General features: G+C 41.2%; 3 protein-coding genes across 3 annotated transcripts; 1 reads left to right on the forward strand and 2 right to left on the reverse strand.

Moving 5' to 3' along the window:
• The first annotated feature begins 39 nt into the window (after window positions 1–39).
• selenof (selenoprotein F) lies at window positions 40–6,645 on the forward strand. Its single transcript, XM_084369417.1, has 5 exons — window positions 40–149; window positions 1,501–1,668; window positions 4,309–4,372; window positions 5,162–5,211; window positions 5,439–6,645. The coding sequence occupies exons 1-5, from the start codon at window positions 102–104 to the stop codon at window positions 5,568–5,570; spliced, it is 462 nt and encodes a 153-aa protein (XP_084225543.1). The 5' UTR covers window positions 40–101; the 3' UTR covers window positions 5,571–6,645.
• Window positions 6,646–7,723: 1,078 nt separating this feature from the next.
• Window positions 7,724–21,335, reverse strand: cldn18 (claudin 18). The gene is made up of 7 exons (XM_084369229.1): window positions 21,265–21,335; window positions 19,919–20,026; window positions 10,361–10,879; window positions 9,049–9,213; window positions 8,453–8,603; window positions 8,232–8,345; window positions 7,724–8,058 (listed from the first exon to the last, which is right to left on the reverse strand). Exons 3-7 carry the CDS (start codon window positions 10,578–10,580, stop codon window positions 7,962–7,964), a joined length of 747 nt encoding a protein of 248 aa, XP_084225355.1. The 5' UTR covers window positions 10,581–10,879; window positions 19,919–20,026; window positions 21,265–21,335; the 3' UTR covers window positions 7,724–7,961.
• LOC311266710 (transcription factor Sox-14) lies at window positions 12,935–13,861 on the reverse strand. The gene has a single exon (XM_084369222.1). It carries the CDS (start codon window positions 13,826–13,828, stop codon window positions 13,100–13,102), a length of 729 nt encoding a protein of 242 aa, XP_084225348.1. The 5' UTR covers window positions 13,829–13,861; the 3' UTR covers window positions 12,935–13,099.
• Window positions 21,336–23,070: the final 1,735 nt, after the last annotated feature.

Here is a 23,070-nt window from a genome sequence, read left to right on the forward strand (position 1 = left end):
TGAAAATAAAAGTGATCAGTTATGATCAGGCGCGACGGGGCTGCCTTTCAGTAAATACTCGGGTCCTCGGAGTAGTTTTCGCTAACAAAGCAAGCTCCAAAATGTCGGGAGAGGTGTATCTCCTCTGGCTTCTCTCGCTTTTACAAACGGTGAGTTTATTAACACTGATAATTAGCAATTGTCGCCGCTTCCATAGTGCTCCATAACTAGCATAAACGGTTGGCGTAGCTGTCAGCTGTCCAACGTTATGTTCAGTTTTGTGAGACGCATCCTGCTTTGCCCGGAGCTTCAAAATGACGTGGCTCATCCACAAACCCTTTGAGCCCCGATGGGAAAGTGAAGCCTCCTCAATGTTTATTTCTTAGCTAACTGATTTTTAGCGTGTTTAAACTGATTAGTGTGTCGAGCTGTGTGTTTTGAAAGAGGAAAACAACGACAGACCAAGACTTCCGGTATTCTAAATGTACTAATTCCCCTCTAAAACCTGCCCCCTGCTCTGTTAAATGAGTCCTAATCGCCTGTAGCTAGTTAAAAATATTACCTTTCCAGCTAAAGTTAAAGTTTGGAGAAATGTATTGACAGAGTACACTATACAAGGCACCGACTCTCATTCCAAATAGGGACTACTTTTATGGGCTAACTTAATCACTGACTTCCTGAATCCTGAAACCGAAACAGGTCGTGCTTAATCTGATTAATCTTACTAGCTTGCGTATCAAGAACAAAGTAAAACAAAATCCTCTAACAACAGCAGCTTAGTCCATCGTTAATTACTATAACACTACGGCTTAATACAAGAGTGCTACGTTTATTCTCAAGCAGAAAACAGTTTGAACACACCAGGCTGAAATATCCTGTTAATTGGCCCACCTGTTGACCCACATTCCTCCTAAACAATAATATGTCTTTTACACAACAATTGTGCTTTAATTATTAATCATCAGGTCAATCAGCCAAAGGTAATGGAGTCTAATTTTTGTACTTAATAAAAAGTTATAGTCAACATCAAGTGATGATGCCAGTTATTTGCAGATTCCAGCTTCATAGTTGCTAACCCTTAGTTTTACACCATATCACAAATCAAATGAATACTTAATTCATTTAGTCTGATGGTCACACCAGATAAATATAGTTAAGATGCCACTGAGAGTTTGACATGTCATTGGATTTTATTTTAACTGAAAACACATTTTGTAGATTACATATCATGATGTTGTTGTTACAACAGTACTGTCCTATAGGTTGATAATTTATGTTGGTTCCACAGTGGACTAAACTCGTTATTAGATAGTTATTCAGAGTGCTACATTCATCACGTTTGTAATCAATGTTCATTTCACAATTTTATTGCGCAAATCTTCACAATCTCCATTTCAAACTTCAGTAATGATGCTCTTTTATGCGCACACTCCTGTATATGAGTTGAAAGCACTTCATAAAAACTCTGCCTTTTATTTGTTCCTCTCTGGATCTCTCTTATCCTCTCCTTCCTCTCCACAGCTGTCGGCGTACGGCGCCGAGCTGTCGTCTGAGGCGTGCAGGGAGCTGGGTTTCTCCAGCAACCTGCTGTGCAGCTCCTGTGACCTGCTTGGGGAGTTCAGCCTCACCAAGCTCCAGCCCGACTGCCGGCACTGCTGCCAGCAGGAGGCCCAGATGGAAGCGCGAAAGGTAAAAGGAACAGCAGAGCTCATGGAACTGGCAAACAGGAAGTAATTGCCTGTCTAGAGTCAGTCACAGCAAGGGGCTTCTTACAAAGGCTTTATCAAAGGAGAATCGGGAAGTGTAACCAGAGATATAACGAACAACAAGTGAATGCAGTAAAGTGATAAAATTAACTTACTTTAAATTTGTGCTGCATGACTGAGACTTGACACATGATATGATGATGTACAACAGATAGATTAGTATTTGTAGGGTCATGAGCTGATCTTTACTGCCCCTAGTCATTAACTAAGCTTCGGTGACGACAGGCCCCTCAGTGGTTAGCAGTAGCCCTCGGAGGACCTCCTTGTCAACATGTGTCACATTTATTGACAGGATCACAACTCCCAGCATTTGAACTGCTACTAAAAACAACCTAATTTTAACCCCCCTGTCACTGGGTCTGTTGGCACTGTTGGCAGCTGTGCATCAGATCTAAGCTGCCACACACAAATTCTGTCACTAGCTGTCTGTCTCAGTGTTTCTGATGTTCAGAGACAAGGCTCCTTAACCTCAGCTTGACACTCCCCATGGGGTCAAAGTGTCAAGTTTTGCGGGAACATCCACTCTGTAACCAGCGAAGAGGTGTTACTGTGCATTCATTGCTCCAGTGATTACAGAAAATTCGAAAGGAGTCCCTGCTGAGCTCTGACGGGTAAACACTGAGTCAAATGATGGTGGAAAAACAAGGTAATTTTTCTTTGATTAAGCAAAGCCCCCAGAGCGTGTGTGGTATCCTAGCAACAGCACCTTGGAAAAGAGTAGTGCACACCTCATTACACCTCTTGATGATAACTCTGTTTCAGACAGACACTTAGAGAAAAGATTACTCCTCTACCTCCTCACGATTTGAGTGAAAATGTCACTTAGAAGAGCAATTGGCTGTCTCCAGCTGCACTCGGAGGGTACCAGCAGAAACGACAGTGTCACTAAGCACATTTTCTCCACAGACGGCAACAATTATCTGCCTTAAGAATTCTTTCAGTCTTGCAATAGACATCAGTGCCATGCCATTACACCCTCTGAGAAATGGCTTATTGCGCAGCCTAGTCGATTAGTAAGATTCACTGAGCACGGAGGGCATTTCGGTTACTCATTTTCAAATGTGGGCTTCGCCGTGCATATCAGCACCTCAGCTCCCATGGGTGCCACCATGCAATGTGTCTCTGTAGAGCAGGAAGACGATCCTGAGAGTCTCTCGGGCCTTAACAGTAATGGCTTAAGACAAAAACACAAGAAGCCTGTCAGGGCTTTTAAGCCTTAGAGAATATGTGTGACAATATTCTGTTTTTCTCTTACTGTTGACAAATCTTTTGAAAAGACCAAAAACAACAATGATCTATTTGTAAGAACTTGCCTGTGTAGCCAAAGTCTGATATATCTTATTCCTTTTTGTCATAGAGCGCCACTGTTGTCCTTAAATTATTAAAACACATTGATGAGCCACAATGTTGCACTGGGAGACTTTGTTATGATTAGTAAGGGAGCTGTGGCTGAAAACGGTCTCAGATAAATGCACTATTTCCTCCTGTCTGAGCAATGTTACTATAGCTAAAGGCTAAAGGCTGGAGTGCTCAACTAGAAAACTATTCAGCCTTGTTGAAACTATATCTGTTGCCTGTTTTCTACCAATTAATTCTTCAGGAACCAGCAGGCTTTGTGCTGAGGGCCACACACAGGCAGGGGTAGTCAAAAAGTATTGACAGAGTGACACATTTTTAGTTTAGGAGGCTTGCAGAATAAATATGTGGCCAGGGACGAGTGATCCAGAATAATCCCAATTTAAGGGAACGAAATCCCTTAAATTGATGTCTTGTGGTCTAAATATCACATGGTTAAAGAGAAAAGGATAAAAACGTGTTACTCGTATTTCTTTAGGAAATGTTTTCCTTATTAACCTTTAGTTTTATGTGTATGGCTACTTTTTTTAATGCCAGCTCCTGATAATTTATAAATATCACCATTTTTGTTTGAATTTATTAGGCAGTGAACTTAGTCACGCTCTGCATCTGCCTGTAGGTCTTGTTATCCCTGATAGACAGGGTTATTGGCTAATTAGCAGCATTTTGACGCGTTAAAATGCCCTGATCCAGTTAGAGCGTCCCATCAGTTGTTTCCTAGTTTCCTGTTCTCAGCAGAGTCGTGACTTTTCTCAGATCTGTGTGGTAAAATGAAAAGCACGGAAATTTAATTTCAGCCGTGCTGGATTGTTTACAGAAAGACAGGCGAGGAGAGGAAGAAGATCGGATCTTAGCTTTGCATGCATAATTTAATTTTCTGTGTGAACCAGCCAACCAGGCCATTTACCGCTCTCCTCTCCTGAAAAAGCAAGCAGAGCGTGGTCTTGAAATACTGCTGTGACACTCCAATTTCCTCTAACTTATTGTATATTGGCGCTGGAGGTTTGATTACAAGTGAGCCCTGCACAAACCACCATCCATCAGCCCTGCTCCATATGCACAGGCTCACAGTTTAATGACCCCCAAGGAGTTGCCTGGACACGTTTATGAATCAGTCTGCCTGAATCAAATTACCACCAGCAGGGACACTGCCCATTCTTTGTGTCTGTGTGCGGTCATTGATGGGTGTGTGTTTCTCTGCACACAGCTCTATGCTGGGGCCATCCTCGAGGTGTGTGGATGAAAACTGGGGAGGTTCCCTCAAGTCCAAGGTGAGTTCTCTATTGTGATTATCCTCTGATATTTATTATCTTTATCGATAGACTGATAAAGTGTTTTCAGATACCAATTATTAGTAGTCAAGGAGATGGGTAACTGGTATCTGGAGGCCAATCCTATACTCATTACTAAACTAAATTTATTCGGTAACTTAAGTAACTAGTTACTAACTCATGATGTGTAACCAATCAGAACCAAGGTAGCACATTTTTAAATTAATATATTTTATCACCAATCAGCCAATAAAAAACAAAAAACAATTCAGATATTCAGAAAAATGCTAAATATGGGCCAATAATCAATCAGTGCCTACTTATCTTGTTTTTTTAAATACAGTAACAGCTGTTGCCTGACATTGAGCTTATGCTTTGTGCTGTTCTTTGTGTTAATCAATGGGGATGTGTGCGACATACAGCCTTTTGAAATCACTTTTTTGCAGTAGGTGGTCTAAAACGCCTGAGAGACACCCGTTTTTTCAAACAAGCTGCTGAAGTTGTTTGGGTTTGTTTGGTTAAGTCGGCGTCAGGTTACGTTGATGGAGATGCTGCAGCTCGCCTCAGTGCGGGGGCAGACGTCTGGAGCCCCTTGTGTGCCATATGGCTGTCGTTTGTTTACTTCAGCTGTAGCCATCCCGTCTTCTCAACTGTCTCCGCCGTTGTTAACGCTGCATTCTCAGGAGGTTTTGCAGTTGTCACTAATTACAGATCTCAGTGCTAAAATAGAACGACTAATTGGCTGATTCATGGCCCGACATTTGTCTCACCAGTGTTTTATCTCCTCAGCTTTTGTCAGGAGTGAGAAGCCGAAGATGTTCAAGGGTCTTCAGATCAAGGTAGGAGTGATGAATTGTGTAGATGTAGCAGCACGGGGACTGCTATAATTTCATAATTGGATGCATTAAACCGTATCGGGTAACAAAAAAATAAATCGGATGATGTTGATCGGATGACTCACAAACATTTCTCTGAATATTTTTCATTTGTGTCGAGGGCAAACCTGCCTTTCTAACACCCCCTCCTCTTTTTCTCTCTTTCCCACTCACCCCCTCCCACACGGCAGTACGTGAGAGGCTCAGATCCTGTACTAAAGCTTTTGGACGATAACGGGAACATCGCTGAAGAGCTCAGCATCCTCAAGTGGAACACAGACAGCGTGGAGGAGTTCCTGAGTGAGAAATTAGACCGGATATAGATGCAAGAATCCAAATTATTTTTTTTGTTTGTTTTTAGTCTTTAGTTGAAGGGTCTGTTCACCCAAATTACAATCCCTCCAGTCGTATCTAGCTATGCAGATATTTGTCTTTTGTGCCAAGGTTAATAGATATCTCACTCTGACACTTCTGTGTCCATCACTTCAATGCAGTTCTGTTTGGGGTTCTTGCAGGGTGGAAGAATAATGTTTAACTTATTTAACAGCAACTTTCCTTTCTAGAAACTGTGTCCAGGTTCATGTAGATCAGTCACCAAACACACAGACACCACTTCTGGAAAGATTTGTAACTGTAAATCTGATTTTACAATGTTTCGAGCACCACAAACAGACAAAAATACACTCGCCTCTAGCAGTAATCAGAAGAGAGGAAGAAACATCTTCAAAAAAAAATCAGCACATTAAACAGAAATTATCTGCTTGGTAGAGCCTACTAGGGGAAAGTGAGAAAATGTTTGCGTTTGATAGTTTGGGTGAACTGACCCTTTTTAGTTATTTACCAATTTGACCACACCTTGGCCTTGATAGATGGTTGTTAAATCACTGCTCTTTATGACTGTTTTTGTATCTGAAATTCATGAATTTCTTGTCTGGATTTTACCAAATAACTTATGTGAGAGTGTGAAAAGACATAATCACAGAGCCCAGACAGGCAGCACATCCAGAATACTGACCAACATTACAGATCAATCATGGCTCAGAGTGGGTCCTTTAGGTTTGAAAACGATGCACACCATGTTGTTGTCTACCTGTGGGAGTTTCTGTTCCCCTGTCTGATAATCTTGTATAACTTTTTTTTATAACGCTCAACATTGTGACTGATAGGTTTCTGATGAGAATTAATCCTAGTTGCTCTTCCAATGCGGGTGTCTTTGTCGAAGCACATATTAGTGAAGACCTCACAGTAAACCAGTGTTGGGATGTGAGGTCTGATGTATGTCTGTGTTTTTCGGCATCTTCTGCTTCGAAGAGGAACTGGATTCATTTTGGATGATTGTTTTTGAGCGAGTGAGGTGACTGTTTAAATATGCAACAATAAACAAAGTCTCTAATGGTTTTTCTGTCCATAGCTTACGTTTTTTTACTCTAACACGGTCATCTTTGTATTTGAGTATAGATGACTGCTTTGGTCTGCTGACTGATTTAAAATGAAAGAATTTGCTTACATCTAGTGGTGTGAAACAACATTGCAGCTCAGTGCTGTGACAGGGAGACAGGAGTTAACAGAGCACACTTAGTAGGTGGATTGTTCTTGTAAGAGGGCCCTAAAATACTCTCAAGAACATATTTTTCAATTTCTATATTTGTAAGGAAACTGCTTTTTTGACCTTGTTTTCTCTGTGTTCCCCTTTAAAATGGAAAAAAAATACTTATTCATGATCACCCCTTTAAGGTTTCCCCACCGTATGACATGCAGAACTAGAATCGCACTCAGTAGAGCATAACCTCCACCTAGGGTCCCCGTTAATTCAATCAAGCCTAATCTAATACCAAATAAAACATTTAAATCTGCTAGAACCGGACCTTTATTTTGACACGGGTGAAAACATAACCTCCTTGGTGAGGTAATAATTACATATCTCTCTGGATAGTACATTTGGCTCTGTGTTTTCTCATCAGGTATTCTTCAAATGGGAATGGCTACCAAAACTGACCTGATTGCCCTTTTTGCAGCATGAAAGTGCTGAATATATTAGAAAAATACTGCATCTACTCTATCACCTTTAGAGACAAGCTGACCTAGATTTAACACCTCTAGTTTCTTTTACATTTCTATACAGCTACGAGTCTGGATAAATAAGGGGAGAGGTGAAACTTTTGCATGTTGAAGCATCTTTCCAAAGAAAAGTGCTAGTATGAAGATAATTACTGCAAATTGTCTACAGATGCACTTTAACAAGGGGAATTGATATATGAATACCTCTTCCTTAAATTACCTTTACTCATATATAAGATTAATCAAATGCAAGAGTTCCACATGTCAATAATCAGGTATGTGTATGTTTTCATTTACCATCTATACTTTAAGGGTAATTCAAAGAACCACTTGACACACACATTTCACAAATCAATGTTTTATTAACATAAAAATAAAATGATTTTAACAAAACTCAAGTAAAAAAGACTTTGCTTACATACAGCATCTGAGCATTTATAAATATCTAGTCACCACTGACGTGCACATGAAAACTAAATATTTCTTATTACACCTGTTAGTATGCTGTTAAGATGTGAGACGTTGTCACCATTAGCACTTAGTAAAGACAGTATTGAAAGCGAAAACAAGGCAACTGAAAAAAAAAATCCCACAAGGCATGCTGCATGTGAAACGCTACAAGTACACGCCTTAGCAAATACAAATTATTAAAGCTGTTACACATAATTCTGCTCTTTCTTGCCGCCCACTGAATGGTGATCACTCAGGTCGCTCTTGGTCTTGGGCTGAGGTTTGTAAACAACCCCTGGGTAACTGAAAAACACACATGGAGTACAGGTAATTGTATTATAATGGTGTAGATTGAAACAAGTGAAAAGGGCATTGACTTTAGTCTAAACCAAATCTGCAGATATAATTAGATAACTAGAAAATGTGGGACTTCAGTAATTGAGATAATTTCACTATTAATATGAGAGGCGACTCACCTTGGCTTTTCATCTTTCACCATTTCCCTGAAGGCCACTGACTTCAGAATACCTCCAACAACGAGGACGCCCCCTGCGATCCAGGCTACAAACAGTGCAGGGCCAAAAGTGTATCTGCAGGGACAAAAAGAATCAGCCAGACTCGACACAATGTATGTCCAGCATGCAAATAACATGTTGAACATGAAAACACATGCAAAATAATAAACGCCATATCTTACCTGGGCATCCCTCCCATTCCTCCACCCATCCCTCCCATCCCTCCCTGCATGTTTCCTCCGAACCCTCCTCCGTAGTTGTTGTAAGTGGACATCCTGAAGCTGGCCACAATCTGATTGGCGTAGACAGAAGCTCCTGCAATGCCACACACACCTGAAAGACAGTGATGGAGAGACGTAGGCAAGACCTCAGTGATTTATTTACCACATAGAGAAACGCATTGAAGGGGTATCAAGTTTTTTTTTTGTTTTTTTTCTTCTTTCATTAAAAGGTAACTGCACATATTTTAGAGATTAAAGTGTATTTACAGGTGTTGCAGAATACTACTGCTCATATGAAAAAAGATCCAGAGGCAGCTGCATGTAATCTGATTAAGTGCTTCCAGTGATGCCACTCAGTTGCATTGTGGGTAATGTAGGCACCAGGTTTCGAAAAGCAGCCCACTGGTCTAACATTGCACTCCTGTAACACGTAATCTCTAAAATATGTGCAGTTACCCTTTAAAAAAGTAGAAAGATGATACATTGGATGGATAAAAGATCTGTCCCACCAGCTCACAAATGAATTTCCTACTGTTGTTTGTTATTTCTAACCCTACCGGCGGTGATGAACATGATGCCTGCGGTGAGACTCATCTTGGCCTTGGTGGTGTCGGCCATGCTGTTCATCGTGAGGCAGGTCAGGGAGAAAACGGATATGAACGTCCCGAGGACACTCAGCACCACCCCCACTATCATCAGGGCTCGCACTGCCTGGAAGGAACCTATAGGACAGAAAATACACATTAAGAGACATTTTATATTGAGTCTGATATTTCTAAAAATGACTGAATTGTTCATTATGTCTAACCAACAAGAATCGAGTCTTCTAAATCCTCCAAAGACAACGTTAACAGATCTTTAATCTTATGGTGTGACCTGTGTTCTCCTACAGTAGGTGTGCTGTAGGAACCTGCCCTTTGCTTATTGTTTGTTCTGTTTCTGATAACTGTGTTGACTAAGTCTTGGCCCAGCTGTCCATTATTTTAAACCAGAATGCACTGGTGCTAATGCAAATACTGATAGGAGAAGGCTCGATACTGGAACAACAGTTTGTAACAGGATGACTGAAACTGAGAGTAAAAATGACTTTAAAACAGCATCTGTGTAAAAAAAGAAGTTATACCCAGAAGAGCCTTTTCACTTCCGCCTACAGCCTCATACGTATCCCGTCAACAGCTTAATGAGAAAAAGTCCTCACAGATATATTCAAATTGTTTCAATCAACCTTCGATTCTTAAATCACCATCATAATTTTCCCCATGTTGGCTTTACTATAATTAAACATTCAACTTCACTATATGACAATGAGACACATTTATTTGATCCAGAACTTAATTGAAAGCTGTTTGATGATATTCAATTTCATTTTTAGAACTGAAATGCTCCTGGTAGGTTTGAAGAGTTCAGACCAACAGGCACTGGCTGCTCTTCTCATCAACGTTTTTGTTTTACGCAATATCTTACACATATGTGACGCAGATGCATCTACATGAGACTCATCTCACACACATTTTAAACCTCCTTTCCTTCATTTGAGAAGGGCTAGTCAGACCCTCTCGAGAGAACTTCCTCCTAAACTTGGTACAGTTCAGTTACAACTTTCTTGATCTTTGCTACTTGCTGCATCATTGTTCCTGTGACTGGAGAAAGCTCAGCAAACATCTAACAATGTCTCCTCACAGAAGATATGGGAGAGCCCAGCCTATTTCCTCAAAAGATAAACTCATGAGGCCGCTTCCATTACAGTGAAGGTGACACGGTTTAAATATTCAATTAGCAATGATAAAAAAAACAAATTTCTATGTGAAAGGTCAGCCACTGTAGAGGCTCTGCACATTCAAACATTCACATATGAGCGTTTTGTCCTACCTGAGAAGCCCAGGAGGCCATAGAGCGGGCGACACTCTGTGAACCCTGAGGAAGCCGTCTCACAGTCCTGCCACAGACCCTTGTAGGTGTAAACAGACGTCACCACATCCCCCTGCCTGTCCTTCACACTCCACTTGTTCATGGCAGTAGCTGCGATGAGGGCCGCCGCACCGATCAAACCCAAAATGAATCCACCATTCTGCAGAACTGAAGGCGCCATTGTTGTTTCCTCCTTCAGAAGTTAGGAAATGTACCTGAGTGGCGCAGTGTGTGTGTGTGTGCAATAGATCAACAGCCTAACGCTTAAAGTACAGCTGCATATATAGGTGAGTCTAAGTAAAGGTGCCTAGGTGAGCAGGTGTGTGGGCAGAGAATGAAAATGGGTGAAGTGGCACCTCGTAGTGATGGTGGCGTTGGGTGGAGACGGTTGGGTTTCACCCAGTGGGTGATACAGCTGCATGGGTTGGGCTATTTTGTGTTGAGAGGTGTGGACACAGTGGTGATAGGCACACCTGGCACCTAAATGACGATTAACAGTTTAAATGTAAATACGGGAAACTGAATCATCGACTTCACGTGGCTTTCAGTAAACTGCCAACAGTTTAGTGAGTAAATGATGCAGTAAAATGCCGTATCAACACTTCGACAAACTAAAATATGATGCGGCGCTGTAGAAAGACAAACACAGAGATGAGTGTGTCACTCTATCATGTATAACATAATGAACCAGCAGAAAGAGAGTAAGATAAACACAGGAAGACATAAAACTCATGACAAGTTGAGATTCTTAATCATCCATGCAGAGTTCATACCAGGCCTCAGTGTGTTACTTTAAAATGATCATGAGAAGCCAAACCAGTAATGTAAAACCTCTTTTCACAGTACAGGGATTTAAAACCTGACACTAAATCCTAAGAACTTCCTCCTCGCCTGGGCAAGTGTCAAGTGAAAACCCTCCAACTGGAGCATCCGATGTTCAAGGGTTTAATTACAATGTCCCTGATTCACGTCGAGCCGAGGACATTTGTTGCCTTTCTACTATCTGAGGCAAAAATGCCCTCTGGCAAAGACCCAGATACACTGCGGCAGGTCTTTCCTGGTGTAAGTTTGATCATGTCGTACCTTGGGAGCGAAACTCACTGAGAGGACTCATTCCCGCTCACTAACTTTGAGACAAACAGCAACTCATACGATGCCCATGATTCAACTTTTCACCTTATCACTCTGTCAACATCGAGGGAGGAGAGAAGTTTCTGTTCTCCTCTTATCATGAGCCCGCTCGCTCTCGCTTCCCCTCAGAAACACACTCATGGAAAAACAACAAACTCATACAGAAGTCATTGAAATGATGAGACTAGAAAATTTAATTTTGTTTGTCAGTTGAGTGGACTTCTGTTTTTTTTTTTTTTTTGCATTATATTGATAAGTGTTATTCTTTTGTCTTTGCTGTGCACCTTATCAGGAGATTAAAAACTCAGCTTGTTTAAATAAGAGCGCTCAGGTGGTGAGGAACATGCTTTGATAGCAAACTTCCCCCAGTCACAATTACTTGAAATTACATTTAATTGAAAAAAAATAATAAAAAGAAACAAGTAGCACATTGATAATCAGTAGATTTAAAATTGGATCATCCCAAATACAAGCTATAATATCAAAGAAATTAATGAACTTCACACCAACATTGTTTACTGAGCAGCAACTGACTTATTATCTCAAACTGATTTAGCTGCTTTCTTTTCTTTTGAAAACAACAGACTCGAAATGAAATAAAAAACAACAACAACAACAACAACAACTCCTATCATAAGACAATGCTTTATGGAAACATTTATTATTTCCACTTCCAAATAATAAAAAAAACAGAATCAGATCCACTGGGGGACAAACTGCTGTTACTGTCCAAATGTAAAAATGTCTGAATCAAAAGTGCAAAATTAGACTTAAAGGAGCACTGTGTAGTTTTTGGGAAGACATTTTAATCAGTAAAGAAAGATCTGCACTGACTGTTGGTTTGTTAATGCCCAAACAAACTCTCTTTGTTTTCATGACTGAATAAACTGAATAAACAAACTGACCTTAAAGGACAACGCAATTTCATACTGTTTCACTTTGTTTATATGTGGCGGACCCTGCCACCTTTCTAGCTTCAAACAGTGTTCTGGGACCTTATTTTCCTCTGAGAACAGTTTGTTTATTCAGTCATAGAAAAAAAATTATTTCTGAGTTTGTATTATGACCTCATTAATATTGTAAATATTAAAATTGTGAATTTGAATTTATTTTCCAAATCTACATAGTGCTCCTTTAATACCTTTTTTGGTAAATAAATTGTCATTGGCTCTTGCAGGCTTCCTCTGCCGATGTGTTTTATGTTTATCCGTCAGGACTGTGGACACAGAAGTCTGTTTGCCTTTTGTTTAATTATATAGAAAAGTTATGCATGGGCCATTTTAAACTGTTTTGAATGTTTTATCTCGAAGTCAAAAGAGTATCAAAATAACATCTTTAAAATTCAAAATGTTTACTCTGAGTTAACACGGAATAACGAGTAATATAGAGACTTCTGTTGTCTTTTTGGCAATTTATGTCATCTCGAAGTGCATTAAATACCCTAGCCTAATATTCAGTTTTACTGTGATATGTGTAAAATGAGCCCAGTTCTTTCTCTGTTGTGATATTATATAGGGAGGTCCTGTGCGCAAACTTTCCCCGTCACGTCTTCAAAGTGTATCCGGCCTGTCACACACTGGAGCTGGGTGAGGTGTACGAGTCCATGCCGCTCTTGGTCATCCCTCCAGGGAACAGAATATAGGCCACCTGAGGCTGTAAACTGGCCGCGGACCATGCGCTACAGTTACAGGGCACCACGTACCCCGGGCTGGAGGGGGACGGGTGGGTGTGGGTGTGCTGTCCGGGGCAAGCCAGACCCCCAATGCCTGCAGTCTGGTATCCAAACGTGTGCGCGCTGAAGGGCAGAGCGCCGGCGGCCAGAGTGTGCGGGAGCTCCGCCATCCGCTGGACAGCTCCGGTGCTGAACTGCGACACCGGCTCCAGCAGCGAGAAGGACGAGGCGGAGGAGGAGGCGGGGGCGAGGAGAGCTCTGGCTTTATCCCCGGGGACGAGAAAGGAGTCCATGGAAAATCCCTTCAGATGCTCCGCTGCGTCCCCGAGTAAAGACGGCAGCGGGAAAACGAAGCGGTCCCTCTTCAGGAGACTCTTGGGTTTGCGCCGAGGTCTGTACTTGTAGTCCGGGTGCTCCTTCATGTGCTGAGCCCGCAGCCTCTTGGCCTCGTCGATGTACGGACGTTTCTCGGAGTCGGAGAGCAGCTTCCACTCCGCGCCGAGTCTCTTGCTGATTTCAGAGTTGTGCATCTTTGGGTTCTCCTGGGCCATTTTCCTCCTCTGGCCTCTGGACCACACCATGAACGCGTTCATGGGTCTTTTGATGTGATCTAAAGGTTTTGCCATGTCAGAAAGTGACACATTAATTATTAAAACACGCACCGGTCCTACTTTAAATTAAGTCTCCAAGAAGCGCATGCTCCTCTCGTGCGTAAAAGTGGTGAAGAAGTGCCACAGAGGGATTCAGCTGAGAAGTATTTTCTCCGTCTCTTTGGTGAGGAGACACTAGAAAGCGCAACTCCAAATTGACTGAAGCATTTGCACAAAGTGGAACGGGAAAGTGCATAAAGCGCAAAGCCCGGGCGCATGAATGGGAGTCACAGAGGACCAAGTTGGAAGCTTGTTAAGGATGATGCTGGGCATGTCAACCACTCATCACCACAACACTGTCACTGCGGGGCCAAGCCAATGGGAACGAGAGGGAGCACTGTAATCCCTTCACAAAAAGTGACTGTACAACATTTCTGAGGGACTCCCCCCTTCTCTCCCCCCCAGGCTCTCCAAATGTTTGCTGAGACAAGTGCAGGCAGGGAACCAGTGAAGAAAGACATCTGCTGCACAACACAAGCAGAAAACTTTATTTACTTTACTTATTTCAAATCGAGAGTAATCGGTGAGGGCTGTGGAAGTCAAATATGGACATTATATTGCACTGCAGCTCCTCATTGCCCTGTAATGACCCATATGGCTCATTTGCTCAATAATGACTTGATTGCAGGAGATCTTAGAGGAATTTGCTGTATATTAACCATCTCATTAGACCAAGGGTGTAGCCAGAATTACTAACTTTATGAGTCTGTGGCCTCCAAACACCCCTCAAGACCCCCTAAAGAACGTCTCTAATTATTTGGATTTTCCATTTTAAGGGTTTTTATTAGATTTTCTGCTAGTTTCATTGTGCTAGAGCGATTCTTTCAAGGAAAATACTCTGAAAAAGAGCCATAAACTAAACTCTTTCAATTAGCAACCAGGTTACATTTTTTTTTCTTATTTTATTATCAATTATCAATTCTTTATTTTATATTCATGCTTTGTGCACTGAAACACTTCCTTCATATATTTCTTTGGTAAAACACCAAGTATGTAAAAACCTACTTAGCAATAAACATGATTTTCCCTGCAGATTTTCATTATCCATCATCTGTACAGTTGCAGATAAATGTGGCAGCAGTAAACTGACAACGATTTGTCAGATTTGCTTCGTTTATAAGAGTTGCAACCTGGAACACAGCCGTATGACATTTGAGTGTCCCACCCAGAGAGTGACATCAGAGGAAAATGACTGCCGTTTGAGTATGGTCCAAGGTCAAAACATGTTAGCTTTTTGAATGAATGCCCCTTTTAATGATTTCGCCACTAAAATAAAGGCTTTATAATATTTCCTTCCTCGTTTCTGATCATTTTCCTTATTTGGAGTGCCTGGTTTGGCTCAGGTTTTAGAAAATAAAAGTGTTACTGCTTTATTTCCCGACATGAAGGTCTAAATGTTATTTACAGCGCTCTCTACAAGCTACAACGAGTAAAATTCTGCAGGAGAAATACTGAATCTCAGTGAAAAATGGGTCAAAAACTATTGGAATCAAGCTCAAAACTGTCTCCTCAAAAGTACTGAGGACATGACCCTGCGTGAACAGGGTCAACCTTGCCTTCGTCTTTGCTGCAAGATCACTCCCAATTTGCACTTTTTGTAAAACTTGTCCTTAAAACTGACACAATCACTAATTTACATTCTCTCCTATGATGCCATGCAGGTTTCTTATATATCGATATGTGTGCAGGCGGCTCACCTCTCCCTCCTCCATCTTCGACAAAATCAATATTAATCACAGCCATAATTCACCGGCCCTGGGTGACTCCACTGGTTGTTACAGTTTTCATAATTACTCTACCTTATCTGATCAAAAATATGCTTTAGCCATCTCGTCTGTTATTGAAATGACATTGACGGAAAAACGCTTGCACAGTAACTTAACTATAAACTGAATGTGCACACCGCCACTCAGAAGTAGATGTAGGCGCTTATATGTAACAACATGGGATTACTGTATGGAGTATGTACTCAGGAAGCTCATTTCACAAGGAGGAATTCAATACCGTTTTTAAGTGGAAGCTTCCAGGCCGCCTCAAAGGCACCCAAAATGGCTTCTGCAAAAAGGATTATTGCCATGACAGAAACATGATGTGTTTCTCCACACACAGGCCTGCGCTGGTTAGCTGGAGCTCTGGGTTTTAGGTTTTGGTGGCGGCGATAAACTCAGATATCAGGGGACCGACGAGAAGGAGGCCTTTATTTCATTTACCTCCCACAATCAAAGGCACAGCAGGCCTCCTCAACGGCAAAATAAATGGACATAAAAGATCCAGTGGTGCACACGGCGTCAGGGGTGGAGGTGATAAGACGTTTTCAGAGAGTGTTTTTCTCTGGGTTTCCTCAGAGCGGACGGGCTGGAGGGATAAAGTGATTGGCAGCAGGGGTCAGACAGTTGATCTGTCTCCTCATGGCTGTGCTGTTATCTGCTGTGCTGTAGGTTCAGGCCTGGCACACAGGAGGCGAGCACCGCCACACAGAGACAATGATTACTTCCACAGAGGAGCCATGTTTTAGAGAGAGATGAAACACTGTCTGAGAACAACAACATGAGAGTATCTGAAGGGCAGAATGGAGAAATCTGTTACCATCGTTTGTCCAGTTTCATTTTTATTCTTTCCACTGATTTACTTTAGACGGATGTGTTTTTGTGTACTCAGTCAGTGTTTGGTGTGACTTCTAAGAAAGGGCAGCGTTTCAACTCCACAGAGATGAAGGGGGGGGGACGGGGGGGGGGGACGGGTAATAAGAAAAACTGCCAGCAGCACAAAATGGCTGTCGTAATCCGGTTATCCCCTGGGCTCTAAAGATACTGGTCCTCTCCTTAGGAGTCTATCTTTTCTTCTTATGTCAAAACTGTCCTCCATGCACTCAGGTGGATTAAGGAGTCACACTGTAGAAAGAAATTGACAGGTACAGAAAGACCTGGGGGTGAAAAGGAAATGAAAGAGGACACGGAGAGCCAGGCCGGGGCCGAGAGAGCGTGCCAACGTCTGACAAGAAAAGAATCTATCAGAACAACTCCGAGAGAAAAGAGAAAATAATGCTGATGTTTCCTACTAATTTACTCTATTGATTAATTGAATAATCATTGGCAGAGTTGATTAAGCATCTGTTATCCCGTGAGGTGGCTTTTCTTTCGCTGAATGGCTGACGTGTTTGACAGCTGTATTGTTCACTGATGCTGCTGCATTATCTGACTGCGTCATGTTACGTTCGATGGCAGCTCCGCTGGAGGGTCCAATATTAAAACCCACTTAGAGCAGATTACATTCTGAATTATATAAATATCATCTTCTTTTGTTGATAAAAACCTAAACAAAAGGCTCTACTTCACAGCTGCAGGAGGACATGTCCTGTTTGACACTAACCAGATGGCCTCCAGCTCGATTGATTAGTTTTGATAATCATTTAAACGCACAGGATGCAATTTCTGCCCCTTTCTCAATCAAAATAAAAGATTTAAGGGGTGTGGGATCATGGGAGTTGTTGTCTTCATTGTTAAACAACCACCATCGCTGATGGAAATCTGTCTGACGTGAATAAGGACGCATCGTTCACAGCCGAGGTAATGTTTTAAAGTATAGTATTGTATACTCTGACTATAACTAGAGCCATCACCCATCTTATAATACCCAGAGTCAAACACAGAGCAGAGGAGTGGGAAAATTAAGTGAATTATTGACACAAAAATTCAAGTTTCCAGACTCCCCTAACTAACCGATAAGATCTTGAGACAGACTTGATGAAGGTCAGGGACTCTATTTGGACTTGCGGTCCACTGCTCAGGTCTAAATGCAGTTCGGTTCACTGCATCAGTATGTTTTGTGCCTTGCTTCACATCACAGTAAACCTAAATTTAGAATATTCTCAGTATAATACACACTTTTCATTCCTACACTGAGGTTACACTGGAGTTCTAGCAGTGAGCTGGTGGATGGGTTTCCATCTGATTATGTGGAAAGTTCAGATGCACTCACACTTCAAAATTTTGTCATTTCAGCTCCAAATAAATACACTGTAATCCAAAAACTACATTCAAGTCCAACAAGAGTTTTTGACACTTCTGAGCAGTCCATTAGGAAACATTTCAGGGGGAAAATCCCCGAGATTTTCCGTGCTCTGGGGGGGATTTCACTAAATCTTGTGCTTATTCTCATGATACTTAGGAAAAGTAAAGCGGTTTTAATAGCTTCCCCCTGACACATTGATGGTGGAATATGCTTTGGCTCTGTGGTAGATAGCTTCAATCCCCAGAGGTTGAGAGAGAGTGGAGAGAGATCGGCTCGTCTCTGCCTGCCACTACACTTTCATAAGGCCCCATCTAAACTAAATTAATACACTTCCTCCAACATCTGAGGATAAACCTGAGGGCCACATTACTGTGGCAGCCCCTATCAGCCAGCTTGTAATACAACCGAGTCAGCAGTCAATGAGATACATTTGCAACCAGGCATTTGTCAGCGACTCAGTGCCACAGAGGCAGGAGATTTAAAATGTCCTGCAGTAAATTAAATGCTGCTTGAAAAGTGAAAGGTGCCGGCTAAGCAGGCGGCTGCTTACTTTAAATGACAGACTGGTTAAGAGGGCGATGATGGTGTGGTGATGGAGGGAGGAGGAAACTGAACCAGGGGAGAGAAGTGTGTTTCCTGATCATGGCTGCAATGCATTTTATACACTGGAGACTATATTTTATTTCTGTATCCATGACTCCAACATTTGGATTGAATATGATCTATATACATCTGTGACACTCAACTTAGGGCCTGTGGGCTTAATCTGATGCGTCGTTTTAACCATGAAAATAAATTGATTCACACTGGGAATTTCAATACCAATCATGTCCCATGGCTGACAGATATGCCAGTTGGATAAATGATAAATCAGGCTTTAAGTAACAGAGAGAAGGCTGATGTTTGTGTGATGGCCTTTCAGACTGAGCAGAGTGCAGTAAGTTCAGATGGTATGGTGAGCTACGCCAGGGAAGAAAGAGGAGAAAAGGTCATGCAGAAATGAGGATAATATCTATCTCATAAATATGTATTTTAAACTAAAAGAGCTTTAATAATCTATTCATCCTGTCCCTGGTCGGAGTAGTTCATGTTTACGGTTTATGTTCATTCCAACATACTGGTGATACTTTCCTGTAGATCTGATCATTTGGGAGAAGTGATTGGCTGGGATTCAGTGAGACAGATACATCAGGTAGCACCGTCAGATATAACAAGGATGTCTTAAGATTAAAGCAATTAAAGTGATGAATCAATTAATTAGTTTGGTAAAGTGTTTTATGTATACATTAAAGTATGATTATTGATCTACAATGCATTATAAATGTTTCAATAATCATTGATAAAGTACTTAGTAATATCTCAAACCTTTGAGTACAAACTGTATACCATTTTGTGTTGCCATTATCTTGGGCCCCTGAGTTAATGATTACAGAGATGTCATCTCATACTTAAAGGAGTGATTTTGCATTTTTAGGGCATCTACTAAAATTCATGTATCCTCCAAAACCTTCCATAATATTCACATTTGAGAATGGGTTTTTATTACAGTTCAGCAATTCAGACTTGGCCTCATCAGGATATGTGTTATGTTGTGGTGTGTGTCATGGGGCTACCAGTTTCTGTCAGCAAGATTCTACCAGTTCATTTTTTAAAGTAACTCATGAAATGAAAGGAAATGTCGCCACCATGAAAGTTGCAATAACACATGCCATAAACACACGAGCAAAAAACACTGGTGTGGTCCTTTACCTATGGCTTCCTCCCTGAGCAATGGGATTTTAATTTCAGCATTAATAAAAAAACAACAACTTTGAATTATCAGCAATTCCTTTTTCATTCATAGCAGAACAGAAACCCATTACTATATTAACAGGGTGGCTACAGGAAATAGGCACTTAAAATATATAAAAACTCACACACGTCACCGTATGAACCTGCTCTACAAATGACAGAGCATGCCGCCGCTAAGAGGCTTATGGAAATAATGGAAATAGTGTAGCTCCTGTGGCGATGATATGCTTGCTGCAACAGAAAGAAAAAGAGACTGGTATTTACCGAAATATCTCCTGGACTTGTGTTAAGCAGAGCGGTGGCTGTCCTGAGCCAGACTGGAGGGAGGGGAGCAGAGATCCTGTTACAACAGCAGGCTCAGATAAACCCCAACTGAGTGAAGACAGAAAGGCATTAGGTGAGCATATCTTTAAGTAGTCTGATGCTCCTCCTGCGCCACTGAAGCAAGATTGTGCGCAGAATAAGAACAGGCTGCAGGTGATTTAGACCCAGAACATATGACTCTGTTCATTTGTGAGCATGTTTTTTTAGCTCTTGGAAATCAGATGAGAAGTTTCCGCTGACACAGGTGACGACAGAGAGGAACTGAAAGAGGCTTCAGACTCAGAGAACTTCAGTGCATGCACTACTTTCCTTTATCCATCCTGTATGTAGACTGGTGAGTCCTTGTGTTAAAGGTAAACTGTTGACTGTGTATAGAGTCTGAGCAAAACAAGCTTGTAAACATATAACATGAGTTTTATCACTGATTGCACTCTGTGGTAGAAACCAATGATACATGGCAAAAGGTGGGCTCGTCCGGGATTTGAACCCGGGACCTCTCGCACCCAAAGCGAGAATCATACCCCTAGACCAACGAGCCGCTTGCAAATGATGAACATGGCACAGTAAATATACCTAACACTGGCGACTACTGTACATGTTATTGATATATGCTCCGTCGACACGTCGGCACTAAAACTCTACATGATTTCAGACCATTAGCCACAGGGAGCAGGACTAATGCTACTTAACAGTTACAGTGGCTAGCAAGCTATGCTAGCTGGTCACCAGTGAGTCCTCACCGTCGGAGCTAACATTAGCTAACTGCATGAAAACAGTTCCTGACAGCTATCAAATTAGCTTAAAATGACAAACAAACAACCCACTGTGAAACATTAGACAACCATGTTCACAACTATATGCTTGGTTAGGCTCTTTGTTTTGGATAATGTAACACACTCAAATTAGCAGCAAACACGTCCTACTGAGAAAGTTACTGGTTATACTTACTTGAACTTAACACTCTTTAGGCTAGTCACCAATGCAGTTTCATCCCTATCTAACCCATTATGTTAGTTAAAACATTTAAATAAGCGGTGAAAATAGTGATGTCGACAGTAAAAATTGTCTCCCCAGTCAAGACAGTCTTTGCACCCCCTTTAGGTAAGCTGTTTTACTTACAATGTCTCTTTATCTGATAGAATAATGAATTTGCATGAAGATGTTGATATCATACATGAGACTACAACATGTCTGTTCATCTATGGATGGATACGGATTTTTTTTTTCTCTCAGCAAAACAGCAGGTTCAGGTAAGAGAGTGAGGTCAAAATCGTGTTACCTGTTACCTGAGTTGCCTTCTGGTCAGCAGCACACAGAGGGAGAGGGGATGGCAGAGAGAGCAGGGTGGAGTCTCCACAGAGAGACAGTGAACAGGAGCCAGGTGAGAAAGTGGACAAGGCTACATAGTTATAATGCCAACTCACATATTGTTTTTCCCACATTCATTGCAGTGGACTCTGCAATGATTTCACATTCCTAATTGGTGTATTTATAAAGGCTATTGTTACCAAATGTGGATTCTCCCAAACCTTTTACATTTATTTATGTGACAGATACTCAGTTTGCTCTATTCATTATCAGATTATATGTCGTTTTCTAGCTGCATAGATTTGCTGCCGTCAAGGTGAGACGACACAGCTTCATGCTCCCAAAGTTTGTTCAGGCAATTTTAAAACATCTTTGCTTTTTATTTATTTATTTTGAACTACTCTCTGTTGGCAACCCTGCAAATAAATGTAAGTTAAACAAACTTTATAGACTAATCACATTTACAACCAGTTAATAATTGTTTTTTTGCAAAGTGAATTACCGTTGCTGGTTGTATACTGGCTGTCATATGGTCAGTTTCCTGATATCTTGGATGAGTGCCTGTATAGTGGTTCCATGGTGTAATGGTTAGCATGCTGGACCTTTGAATTCAGTGATCTGAGTTCAAATCTCAGTGGAACCTGATTGCAGGCAGGTGAGACACAAATGATCTTAAATCAATATCAACTCTGACAGTCTCCACATGTTGGCTTAGGTCAATTTATGGTTTGTGAGGTAATGAGTGACAGAAAGTTATCCACCAGGAATTTGTACTTGCTTTTATGGCAAATGCGGTGATGGTCTGGAGATTGCGTTGTGGCAAAAGTTGAGCCAGTATACATCATGGGATGGATAGTACACCATCCCATGATGTATACTGTGTACTATAATGAATGAGCTACTGTCATTGGGCAACCTTGTATGAATACAGGTTAAATGAATAAATGAATGAATCAATGAACATATTTATTCACTATATCATGATATTTTTTACTATATAATACCTGTTTTTGTAATTTAACCATTACACCATGGAATCACTATCAAATGCTTTATGTCAATTTCTGGGGACAAGAACTCTTAAACTGATGGACACAGTGGGATTATCACAACACTCAGCTTCTCCTTGAAACATGGTCAATATACAGAGCAGATAAAGATAATGAGGTGCAGAGACAAATCTCACCACACATTTTCTGTTCTCTGTCATGTCAGAAGTGTAGTGAAAGTCACGTGTAAAATAAGAGAGCCAACTGAGAGGCCTGCCTGAGTTGTAACTGATGACTTTTCTGTATTTCAAACATATATAACATATTTGCTACAATAATAGCCCTATACTTATCAAATTATCAGAAAATAACAACTAAGTGTCGACAATCAGAAAAAACTCAGTCAGTGAGATTTATTAAAGTCGCAATAAAGATTTCAGTCACTCTGTTTTCACATTTTTGGATTGGGAAAAAAAAAACAGCCTCAGTTATTCACTCTTCAAACAGCATGTAGGCTGTATTTAACTCTTGTTACACAACAGTCAGGATGAATGAGCAGTCTAAGGTGCTGCAGTCAGGTTGCAGTCTCCTCTGGACAACCTTTATCTCTGGAGAAGGCCGCTCTTGGTGAGGTGTGTCGGCTTCTGCCCTACATTTTGTTAGCATACCTGCTACCTTTGATAAAATAAATAATAATACAATTATAATAACTATTTCCTTTAACAATCTCGTACTAATAAAATCCACTAGAGGGCAGAAAAGACCAGTTTACAATGAAAGTCTATTTACTGAGTG

Source organism: Pagrus pagrus (assembly GCF_965226575.1).
Source record: "Pagrus pagrus genome assembly, chromosome: 12".
Taxonomy (NCBI): domain Eukaryota; kingdom Metazoa; phylum Chordata; class Actinopteri; order Spariformes; family Sparidae; genus Pagrus; species Pagrus pagrus.